At 42.5% G+C, this 12,498-nt stretch overlaps 1 protein-coding gene across 1 annotated transcript; it reads left to right on the top strand.

The window, feature by feature from the left end:
- Nucleotides 1-334: 334 nt before the first annotated feature.
- Nucleotides 335-2,938, top strand: LOC147609422 (non-specific phospholipase C1-like). Its single transcript, XM_086787818.1, has 4 exons — nucleotides 335-694; nucleotides 866-2,015; nucleotides 2,092-2,268; nucleotides 2,476-2,938. Exons 2-4 carry the CDS (start codon nucleotides 875-877, stop codon nucleotides 2,727-2,729), a joined length of 1,572 nt encoding a protein of 523 aa, XP_086643944.1. The 5' UTR covers nucleotides 335-694; nucleotides 866-874; the 3' UTR covers nucleotides 2,730-2,938.
- Nucleotides 2,939-12,498: the final 9,560 nt, after the last annotated feature.

The raw sequence follows: 12,498 nt of genomic DNA, 5'->3' as shown, positions 1-12,498 counted from the left end.
TACTAGTGGACTTACCTAATAATATAATAGAGTTAAGAGGTCTAATAATATAATAGAGTTAAGAGGTCTAAGGTCCAATATAATTTTTTAAATTTCTAGAATTATAGGACTTTACACCTTTTCCAAGAGTAATAGAGAGGAAGAGATAGAGACATAGAATATAGAAATAGATATAGAAGTAAGAGGTAAGGTCCTATATAATTTTTTAAATTTCTAAAATTATAGGACTTTACACCTCTTCCCAGAGTAATAGAGAAGAAGAGATAGAGACATAGAATATAGAAATAGATATAGAAGTATCCTTTGTGATCTAGGAAGCCAAAAAAAAAAAAACACCTTGAGTATCCAAAGGAAGCCAACATTCTGGTTAGTGTAGCGTTTATATTCTTAGGGCTAAGAGAATGGATTGTTCGCGCAGGGGATGAAGGAACTCTCAGGGCGCCCATGTGAACACATGCTTTTTTTTTCTTCTGACATTGTACGTAAAGTTGTGCCTATCTACAGTTCCTTTATAGAATGCTGTTACTCTGAGGTTGGAGACTGGTCACGTTGGTGACAGTAGTCACGGGACACAAAGAATAACTGGCATCATCACGCTACTCCACTCACAGTCTCACACTGGCCTTATGCTCTCTCCCCACACAAGCTTCTCGTATAGGGGATCCTTATTGCATTCATCTGCGTGACTCATGAGGTACTTCCGTTCTCCGACATAGGCTTAAGACCCATGTTTATGGACTGTACGCTGCATGGCATGTGAAATTGAATACACATATCTCAGGCTTTCTCAAATGCACGCGTATCCTATGAATCAAATTTATGATCACTCAAATCCTGATGCAATTCGTGATGTTTCTTGTTGTAGGTGAACTTTATGATGAGATCAATGGGGGATAACCTATTGAGGGCCATCACAGTGGGTCTGATAGTGCAGCTATGCTTTTTGCAAGGCAATGGGGTTGATGCGAGAGGCCTAAAATTGGGCTCAGCTGCTGCAACCAAGACCACCATTAATGGTCCCATCAAGACCATAGTGGTGCTGGTCATGGAGAACAGGTCCTTTGATCACATGCTAGGGTGGATGAAAAAGCTGAATCCGGAGATAGATGGGGTGACAGGCCAGGAATCCAATCCGCTCTCCTTAACAGACCCTGAATCTGCATTGGTTTACTTCAAGGATACTGCAGAGTTTGTGGATCCGGACCCCGGCCATTCTTTCCAGGCCATACGGGCGCAGATATTTGGGTCCACCGCGGAGGACGGCCGGACGCCTCCGCCCATGAACGGATTCGCAGCTCAGGCGGAGAGCATTGCCAAGAACCTCTCCGCTACCGTGATGAACGGATTCCGCCCCGAGGTCCTACCCGTCTACGCTTCCCTTGCCCAGGAGTTCGCGGTCTGCGACCGCTGGTTCGCCGCCGTGCCGGCCTCCACCCAACCCAACCGCCTCTACGTCCACTCCGCCACCTCGCATGGCGCCACTAGCAATGTCGCAGCCAACCTCACGGCCGGATACCCCCAGAGAACCATCTTCGACGCCGTCTACGACGCCGGCCTATCCTTCTCCGTCTACTACCAGAACCTTCCGACAGTCCTCTTTTACAGAAACCTGCGGCAGCTCAAGTACGTGGACAAGTTCCGTCCATACGGACTCTCTTTTGAAACCGATGCGAAGGCGGGCGCTCTGCCGAACTACGTTGTCGTGGAGCAGCGGTATTTCGACGTGGGCGGCAGCCCGGCCAACGACGACCACCCTTCCCACGACGTGTCGGAGGGGCAGAAGCTCGTTAAGGAGGTGTACGAGACGCTGCGAGCGAGCCCACAGTGGAACGAGATGCTGTTCGTTGTGACATACGACGAGCATGGAGGTTTCTTTGACCATGTGCCCACTCCCATCCAGTCTGTACCCAGCCCCGACAACATCATCGGACCTCCCCCTTTCAACTTTACCTTCAACCGTCTCGGCGTCCGGGTGCCGGCTTTCCTGATCTCCCCTTGGATTAACAAAGGCACAGGTACTACTACTACTCTGCTCTGCTAGCTAGAGCTGGTAATTCAGAATGTGATGTTTCTATTTTGCCATTAATGCAGTTCTCCATGAGCCCAATGGGCCAACTCCAAGCTCGCAATTCGAGCATTCGTCCTTGCCGGCCACTGTGAAGAAGCTCTTCAATCTGCCTTCGGATTATCTCACGCAGAGGGATGCATGGGCGGGCACGTTCGAGAGTCTTGTCTACCAACGCAGTACTCCAAGAACTGATTGCCCAGGTGCTGTTATAACCCATGGTCGATATTGATCCGACAAGAATTAAACCAACGACAATATTTCTGCTTATCCCTTTATAGATTAATCCGTTGCGGCATTAATATCATTAACACTCGTCTCCATAGGATTTGAAACTGGTCGTTATAAGCACCACCGAATTGGCTAGCCTGCTTAATTACTTATGGCTTTGTATCACTCAACCGGTGCAGAGGAGCTGCCAAGCCCGCCCTGGTCCCTCCGACACTCGCCGCCAGACGACAGCAAGCCGACATCGGAGTTTCAACAGGAGCTGGTTCAGCTGGCAGCGGCCATGAAGGGCCTCTTGGGCGCGGAGATGGGGCTTCCCTTGGGCAGCATTAAGGAGGCCAACGAGTTCGTTGAGGACGCGATGGCCCGCTTTATGGAGGCGGGAGAAGCCGCATTGAAAGCAGGCCTTGACGGGAACACCATCGTCCAAGTTTAGCAGGCCCCGCCGAATTCGTTGATTGCTGTCGCACTGACGAATCCAGCGCCCAACGTTCGCAAGTTGCAACCATGTACGGTACTTTACCACTGAACTATGATCCAATAATACACGTGACTGTCCAAGTGCTCGAAAAGAACGTTTCTTTTCAACCGGTCAAAATAAAGGAGAATGCTCTAAAGTTTCCTGGACTTTTTTAAAGATTAAAATTTAACACGACTATTCATTTTTTTTAATAAAGGCAGCTAGATTATATTAGATATAAGAGAGTACATGATAACATTATCAAAAACCTCTATTCAAGGTACTACTACTTCAGGGCTAGTAAACTCTGAATATATATATTATATATATATTCAGCCATTTTTTAGTCCGCCTCATAAGCTCCATTTCTTTATTGCATTTTTTCGATTGGCTCAATTCTTATTAGATCTATCCCAAGTTCCAACCATTGTTAGAAAAAAACCATCCTATAGTGAAAATTTCACAGCTCGAATTTACAAATTTATTTTTTTAAAAATCGGTTATTCTTTTCATTTTTGCAATAAAAATCAATTGAGCATAAAGGCCAAATTTTTTTTCGTGATTAGAAAGAAAAAATATTTATGACATTGATGCCAACTTGACCAATTTGAATTTTCAATCGAGCCCAAGCACACACCTTTCTCGATTATTGCCCCCCCTCCCCCCCCAAGCTCCATTTTGTGTAAGAAAACACAATAGCGGAAGCAAGATCTTCACAATATGAAGCACTGATTTACAAATAGAAGAGAGCAAATAAGAATGTATTTCCTTGGCGCAAACCTACACTCCCATTTTCTTGTTGAGAAAGCTCCACACTTATGCCATTGGCACCATAGGCTAGAATCAACCAAGTATTGAAGAGCCATTAGAAGATATTGATACAGTGTGTAAAGTAGAGCTTAGTGGAGAGTACTATGAGGAAGCTGCGAAGATCGCACTAGAATTCTATGTCCTACAGAATAACATGCCACTACCTATATGGCATTGATCATTTGATCAATGCCACATAGGTAGTGGAGAGTACTATGAGGAAGCTGCGAAGATCGCACTAGAATTCTATGTCCTACAGAATAACTGCCACTACCTATGTGGCATTGATCATTTGATCAAGGATTGTCCATACCACGCAAGTGGTATGGACTTCCACGCAAGTGGTTTGACTTCCACTTCTAACCAGCAGGCCACGGTCGGTGGGACCATTAGTGTGCAACCTAGAAATATCACACCACTAAATGTCCTGACACATGAGCCCAGGCCCAATTGGGGGACAAGGGGAAGAACCGAGCAGATGTAACCACTTCTAGAATTGGCCGAAAAAGAAGAGTGAAAAACGTTGGCAAGGGTGACACGAGGGTCACAATCCAAGATGGATCCGAAGAAGATACAATCGACACCATATCCACCCAATTGAGAGAAGAAGGGGATCAAGTGGTTAACCAAAATGAGCCTGACCTAGAGGTGCAAGGGGAAAGATCATCAACCCCTAAAGGAGTCGAGGAGTACCCAAATTCCAAAGAGGAGATAAGGAAACTCGAAGACGCCAGGGCCGTAGTAGAAGAATGTTAATGACTTCATGAAGCCAAGCTAAGGGCTAACCGGGTCAGGGATGCAATGTATCCAAGAAATGAGCCAATAAGGGAAAGAGAATTGGACGGAAGAGGGATATCAAGGGAACACAATCTCAAGAATGTTTGAGGAAGATGCACAAGATGAGTCCATCCATTCTTTCCCTAGGAATGGATATGAGGCACACACATGGAAGGAACTCTCAATTGCCCGAGAACCCAGAGACATAAGAAGCCTCGCGGTTGTACTGTCCACTTCTATGCAAATGCCATTGGGATAACTGTTACGTAGTTCACCAACATTATGGGCAGACATAAAGGAATGGGTAGAAGGCAGTCGACACTACAGAGGATGTTCTGTCACCTTTGGCAGAAAGAACCTTAAAACACACAAGGGAAAGAACAACTAGAGTCGTCGAGATACTAGTTAATCAATTGGGACATTATTACGAAAGTGATGACACTAATGCTACAATCTCGATTCATCATAAATGGGTACCAGGCACTAGCTATCTTGGATGGTGGGGTGGGGATTAGCATCATCACAAAACATTGTTGGGAAAACTAGGGGAAACCCGATCTAAAAAGAGCAGATCTAATCGTTAAAATGGCAGATGGAACATATTCAAGGCCCATTAGGCATTAGGACCTCAATGGAGTCTTCTTGGGCCCTTTTATTTGGCAGTTTAAGGGAGTCAAACCTTTTCTCTTAAGAAGAAACGTTTTCTAATTTGAAGCTTCAAAACGGCTACTTTATTCGAATTTGAATTTTGGGGGGAAAATAAAATTTAAAATCTAGCGGATAAAACCATATCATGTAACATATCTATGGAAAGCTCTTGATGCGTAGATCACGGATCTGTAATCTCCGCTCAAATCAGAGCTTGTATGTAGAAGTTATGGAGGTCCGAAAATTGTAAAATTTTCCCCCTCCTTTTTGGGGGAAAAAGTGCACCCTTTGACTACTCTTACACCTCTCTTAATCACCAATGGTTTTTGCTTACATGGCGGGCTCCTATTTGTCAAAAAGTTAAACGTTTCCATAACCTCATGGCAAATTAAAGGGCCCAAAAAGACTCCATTGAGCTCCTAATGGCTTTTGGAGAATGTGAAACTCAAACTCTTTACATTTTGCTACCATCATACATTTGTAGTAATGGCTTTCTGTGCCAACCAGACTCATATGACATAATATTGGGGAGACCCTTCATGAGGGAATCCAAATTGGTGCACGATTGGGCATTAGATCATGTGTATGTGCATAGGGTTTCGTAAATTTTAAAGATAGATCTGAGAACATGGAGAGCATACCCCATGGAAGGGCAACTGTTCGGTAATGATTTGGTCACAACTGAGCGGATCACGTACGTACAAATATTCCAGCCCAGAGTGGAAAATTACAAAGAGGAAGAGGAAAAGGAAATGAATGCATGACTTCCTCCCTCGGATTTCAATGAAATTTAGATGTATGTGCTAGCTACCATTTGTGATATGAAACCAGAGGAACCCAATATGTAGAATCTGGAACTGTTTCCACTACCTCTGTCTATATGGTCAATTGGCAAACCATTGATGAGGAATCAGAAGAGGAGGCCTCTAGCATAGAAGGGACTTGATCACAAGGCCATACACCAGCGCCCAACGCCTTAGAAGATGGTGAAAGCAGAAATGATATATTGTTCGACGAAATGCACTACTGAAGAAAACCCACGGATACCCAATGGCTGAGATACCTCGCAGCCACTAAGGTACACAATGAGTTTTCTAAGGATTGGGGTGAGGAATTGAGTAAGATATCACTTTGAAGGGAAACATAAGTGTCACGTAGGCTGTAACGCCTGTGACCGACGGCGGCAGACCGAATGGCCACATCCGGGGTTCAGTGGGAGAGGACGCCCATGCGGAGTCATGGGCGGCCAGGCTAGTGTGGACGGCAGGCCACACACTATATAGCCTGGGGGATGAGGGGCAATCCTCATTCTTCCTCTACGGCTGGGTGGTGAGCCAGAGGCCGTCCCCTCCTGTGGTAACGCCCGGAGCGGCGTTACAGGTATCTAACACTGGTATCAGAGCATCGGTTCGTGTACAGCAAAACGCGTAAAGAACACTTGGCACATTTACGATTAGTGTTCCAGTTATTGCGACAGCACAAGCTATTTGCAAAGGAGAGAAAATGTGAATTTTTTGAAAGAGAAATTCACTATTTGGACCACATTATATCTGCCCATGGTACGCGGATGGAACCTGAGAAAGTGGAAGCTATTCTCAAGTGGCTAGCCCCGAAAAATCTCGAAGAACTGCAGATTTTTCTTGGCATGTCGGGGTTTTACCGACAGTAAGTAAAGGACTACGCAAAGATCGCAGTCCCGTTAAAACGGATCAATTGCGCACAAAAACAAAGAATATATGTTGGGAGGGAGACCAACAAAAGAAGCTTCGAAAAACTTAAGGTAGCCATAACAGCTGCACCTGTTTTGACTAGCCGTTTGTCTTGGAGACGACGTTAGTGGTGAGGCCATTGGAGCCGTGCTTTTGCAAAGGGGACACCCTGTTGCATTTGAGAGCAAAAATTAGATAGGGCTCAGCATAACTACTCGGCTTACGAGCGGGAGTTACTGGCCATCGTACATGCACTTAAAAAGTGGAGATACTATTTATATGGTGCCACTTTTGAAGTACGTACGGATCACGAAAGCTTGACATGGCTTTCGAGTCAAAACAAGTTGAAAGGTTGGAAAGCTCGGTGAGCGGAGCTCCTACAGGAGTTTGACCTTCAGATTCGCTCTACCAAAGGGGTAAATATAATGTTGTGGCAGATGCGCTTAGCCGCATGCCACAAATTAATGAGTTAAGCTTTACGGTTTTCAAGAATGAGTTCTTGGAATCACTCCGTGGCTTGTGTGAGCATGATCCTGTCTTTACAGAGGTCTGGCGCGCTGTACGCATACGCACTTTGTCATAGCCGCGCCCACCTTCCTCGCCGGCACGTAATGCTAGTCCGGAGAGACTGGCCGTAGGTGCAGCAGGTAGCGAGGCGAGAGTTAGTCCGAAGAGGCTAGCCGAGTCTTCGGGGTATAGTTTTGAGCCGGAGAGCTCAGACGTAGGCCCTTCATCACCTTTGTTTTCCGACACGGTTTCAAAGGATGATGCTAAACTTCATCGGGGGGAGAAGTATGCTAACTACTCCATTGACGATGGGTACTTACTCTACAAGGGTAGGGTGTGTGTACCAACTATTGGTGACTTTCGAGCATGCATTCTTAGAGAAAGTCACGAAAGTCCAAGTGCTGGTCATCCCGGGATACAAAAGACCTATGCACTAGTCAAACGACAATTTTATTGGCCTAGTTTGTTCAAGGATGTCCAGACTTATGTGCTGCAATGCAATAAGTGTGAGGTCAATAAGCATGAAAGGCTAAAGGTTGGGGGCTTGCTCCATCCTTTAAGCATTCCTCAAGGGAAATGGGAAAGCATTTCCATGGATTTCATCACCGGTTTACCCACAACAAGTCGAGGGAATGACTCGGTCTAGGTGGTGGTGGATAGGTTAACCAAGATGGCAAAATTTATTGCCACCAAGAAAACGGTAAAAACGCCAGAATGCTTTGGATATGGCAATCAGCAGTGTTTTGATGCAGGAGCAGACTGCGGGATGGTTTCCCCCAATTTATTATGCCGGTTGTCTTCTACTGAAAAGAATTATTCCGTTATAGAGCGGGAAGGCCTTGGAATGGTGTACTCTGTGCGGAAGTTTCGACACTGTCTTTTGGGTCGACGATGTTTCTTCCATGTGGATCATTCTGCTCTTCTTTACTTGGTGCGGCAACAAAATTTCAAAGGCAAATTGGCTCGATGGGATCTATTATTATAGGAATTTGATTTTGAAGTCATTCATTGCCCTGGTGCTTAGCATGTAGTGGCAGATTACCTTTCTCGATTGGATTCGGGGGAGCCAGTAGTCGGTGTGGATGATGAATTTCTGGATGCTTCACTGTTTGCCGTTCAACCAAATGCGGAGGGGGTACAATCTGAAGAGGAAGGAGCAACTCTCCCGAGCATCCCATGGACCTGGTATGAAGAAATGTTTTCTTTTATCTCTTACATCCATACATAGGAATAGTATATGTGATCCGCATAGATACATCTACTAATAATGTCATCCCTTGGATTTCCTACTGACTATTGCGCATAACAGTTTATTTAGTGCGGTTACAAGAATGCGGTTGCGGTGTGCGGTAAATGCCGCAACACTTAGCACGCACGGTGGACTTTTGTGCAAACCCACAAAAATGGCAAAAAAATTTGCCCTTGATAGAAGTCAACTGCCTTATCCACCATCCAACCGCATCTGCATCCCTCTTAAGCTTCATATTTTCTTATTGGAAGATTTTGCCTGCCCATTGGCCTGAGGATAATACGGGGACGATTTGCGATGCAGCACAGTAAAACCCTATCATTCGTTTGATGACTTTATTAATAAAATGACCGCCCTGATCACTGACCAACTCCACTGGATAGCCAAACCTGGTAAAAACATCCTTAAAGAGACACTTTGCCACCACAGAGAGAGCAGTATTATCCCGCAAAGGCCATGCTTCTATCCACTGCGTACAGTAATCTATGGGGGCAATAAGAATATACCTGTTCCTGGTTAGAGCCGCTGCGGGTTTGATTGGGCCTATAAAATCCAGACCCCATTTTTGAAATGGTTCCAAAGGAAGAGTCTGGTGGAGAGGCATTCGATCCCGCTGGGACGGTTGTCCCATGCACTAACAAACATTGCATTGCCTCACAAACTCTGATGTGCATCTACATGAATAGACGGCCACCAGAATTTGCAATTGGCATTCCGAAAAATGGGGTGTATTTCTAGTGGAGCACTTGCAACAACAACTTATGGCCTTAATGTTTGCCCAAACAATAATGAACTCGCTGATCACGTGGATATCCAACTTGAGTGGAGAAAAAGAGAAAGGGTAAAGACAAACTCGATATGGGATTGGAACCCGAGCAAACTTTGACAGACTAGAATCAAGTTCGAGAACACGACATGGACAACATGATAGATGCCTTGAACGACACAAGCCATGTAGTAGCTGATCATGATTCAGAGCATGTAATGGCCCAAGAATTAGAAGACATCAAATGACGTGTGGAGCATGCTTCTTGAGAGGAGAAAGAGCTACGTAGACTTGCCCATCTACCACTTTACTGTAGATCACGTGTTTCAGTTTTGTGCACTTGCCTCTCTATATTGAACTTGCAATCAATATATGGGTGGTATGATACGAGCGTTTCAAGACTTATGGGGTATGTGTCCCTTCCCCTCTCTATGATTCGCATACTTGCATGAATTTCTTGTCCTTTTTCTTTACTATTCGTTTTGTTATATCATATAGGTTATTGAAGGATCAAATTCTACTAGAAGACAATGAGATGCCTTTGGACCATGCATGAGCAAAATCAATGGTGCACGCCATATAACACACACCATACTTGTATAAATAATTGTATTTTATTTCGACAAGATTATGCCACTATTCACGTGTCCATAGTGTGGTTCATCGAGATATAGGCAAGATGTCCAAGGACAAAGGGTCCCTACTAAAGTCTTACAACATTTTCCCATCATTCCACATATTCAAACAATGTTCAGATGTAAATCCATTGCAGAAATGGATGGATTCAATCCTTTCGGCTTATGAATTTAATCATAGAGTACATGGCCCATTTGCGTAGTGAACTATAACCTGCCCCCAGGGTCAGTGATAAAGAAGGGGCATCTTTTACTTTCATTGATAGTTCCAGGGAAGTACAAGGTTAAGAACATGGACGTATTCTTGGCACCATTAGTTGACGAGCTATGCAAGTTATGGGATGGTATCTAAGTTCATGATGCGTCTAAGAGGTTTGGAGAAAGGGTTGCAATAGTGCGAGGAATAATAAGATTAATCCAAATGTAGGGAGGAGATAAATTAAAGAATAAAAAAAAACCCCAAAAATCAGTAAATGCTCACATAAGATGAAGAGTGGACTAAGGACCAAAGAAAACAATTAAAAAACTGAATTTTGGCACCTGGGGATCTTCCCTCATGAAGTAGGTGCCTTTTTCTCATCATTACCTCCAACTTTTAATCAATAAAATGAGATATTTTTATCTCTCCTCTCTCCTAATTCAAAACTAGATCCAAAAAGTAAGCTGAATTGACCCAAAAATGGTCAAAAATTGACCAAACTAATCTAGACAATTCTAGAATCAATTTGCTTGGTTAGAGGCTCACTTTTTCATATAAATAGAAGCCTCCCCCTTTGTAAAATCTTAATGGTGTTTATGCACTGTTACTCTACTCCTGTCCTGAGCCATCTACATTGAATTTTTTAATAATTCAATTATTTTTTGCCTAATCCTCTCCAAAGTGAATCGGTGGCCACTCTTGCTTCAAACAAGAGTAGAACCCTCAATCTCTCAAGCCAAAGGAAAGCTTACAAGATCCATGTAAGCTAATTTTCTTACTTTGTTTAATGAAAAATCTATGGTTTTCTTGATTTTTATGTTTTGCAAATGTTTGAATTAAATTCAAATGCTATGTCTTTGATAAAAAAGCCACCCCCTTCTCTTCTTTACATTCCAACCTTTCTTAATCCTAGAAAGATGGTCAGCCATACAAAGGAGGTTATGGTAAAATTTTTTAAAATTTTGTGAAAAAGAAAGTTTTCTTTTATGTTATTCCAAAAGAGTAATTCCCACCATGTTTGCATCTAAAAGAAATATTCTAATTACTCCATGTACATATTCACCTATGAATATGCATGGATATCACTGATATTATTTATTAAAATTGATTTTTATACATAAAAAGATGCATAAATAATTTTTTTATTATAAAAGTGTTATTCTTATTAAAAATTAATTTCTATGCATAGAAAGATGCATAAAGGAATTTTTTTATTATAAAAGTGTTATTCTTATTAAATTTGATTTCTATGCATAGAAAGATGCATAAAGGAATTTTTATTATTATAAAAGCATTATTCTTATAAAAAATAATTTTTATGCATAAAGAAATTCTTTTTATTTTAAAAGTGTTATTTCTATTAAAATTGATTTTATGCATAAATAGATGCATAAAAGAATTTTTCTTATATAGAAGTGTTATTCCCATTGAAGTTGATTTTTATGCATAAATAGATGCAAAAAGAATTTTTATATCAAAATTAGAATCCTCTTAAATTCTATGTTTAAATTCTATGAGTAATTGAAAAATGAATAATTAAATACTCTAAGAGAAATTTCTATCATTTTATATTCACACGGATTGTAAAAAAAAATAGGAAATGTATCGAGATGAAAATATTTAGATAAATGATTAATTTATTCCTCATTGAAATTTGTAACTAATTTAAAAATTAGTTAGGTGAATATTCAAAGAAAGAAATTTAGTAAAATAGTAACTGAATTATCAAACCTTTTCGAGAAAGATAGTTCAGGAAAAATCTTATTCGACTCAAACCTTGAATCAGACTATGACCAAGACCAAACTCTTTTGTCAGTTTCGAGGAAAGAAGGTGTGACAAGTTTAGAAAAGTACACTCAAAACTCCCGCCAAATTTGAAACTAAGTTTGAGACCTTTCAAATTTATCTGTGGATCAAGGTTATAGAATTCGAGGAATTCTGGTATGAAATTCAGAATCGATCAAGAAGTTTTGCAGATACTAATTTAAGAAATACTCCTTGTATTCAAAAGAAAATCAAATTGAAAACTTGCATAGAAACCCTGTTTTCTTAAAGGACTATCTTACGCCAGAAATCTAGAGGGAGCATTTGGTATATGTTTTTCTAAGGGAAGTTCGGTCAACAGCTGGCGGGGAGTGTTCAAAGGACGGCTCACGCGGCAAAGCCTGCTGAGGTCTTGACCAGCCTTGGTATGGTTGAAAAATTATGCGCTTCCGGTACGATGGGCAAGGGCCGACGAAGCGGTCCCTGAGTGAAGTGCTAGGACACCTAAGGAGGATCCTGCGGAGGGTTTTGACCAGGGCGATGCACGGGCTCGCGGTGCCTAGGATACCCATGCGTACATCGTGGAGGATATGTATGATGGATGAAATGACTATTGTAATCTATGACTGGATTATGTTGCTGACCAATTGGTCTAAACGGAGAGTCCAGAGTGATACTGTT

Source organism: Cibotium barometz, chromosome 51, assembly GCF_041138505.1.
Source record: "Cibotium barometz isolate CiBa-2024 chromosome 51, ASM4113850v1, whole genome shotgun sequence".
Lineage (NCBI taxonomy): Eukaryota > Viridiplantae > Streptophyta > Polypodiopsida > Cyatheales > Cibotiaceae > Cibotium > Cibotium barometz.
The sequence above is the reverse complement of the archived record's forward strand: the minus strand, read 5'-3'. Positions and strand labels throughout refer to the sequence as shown.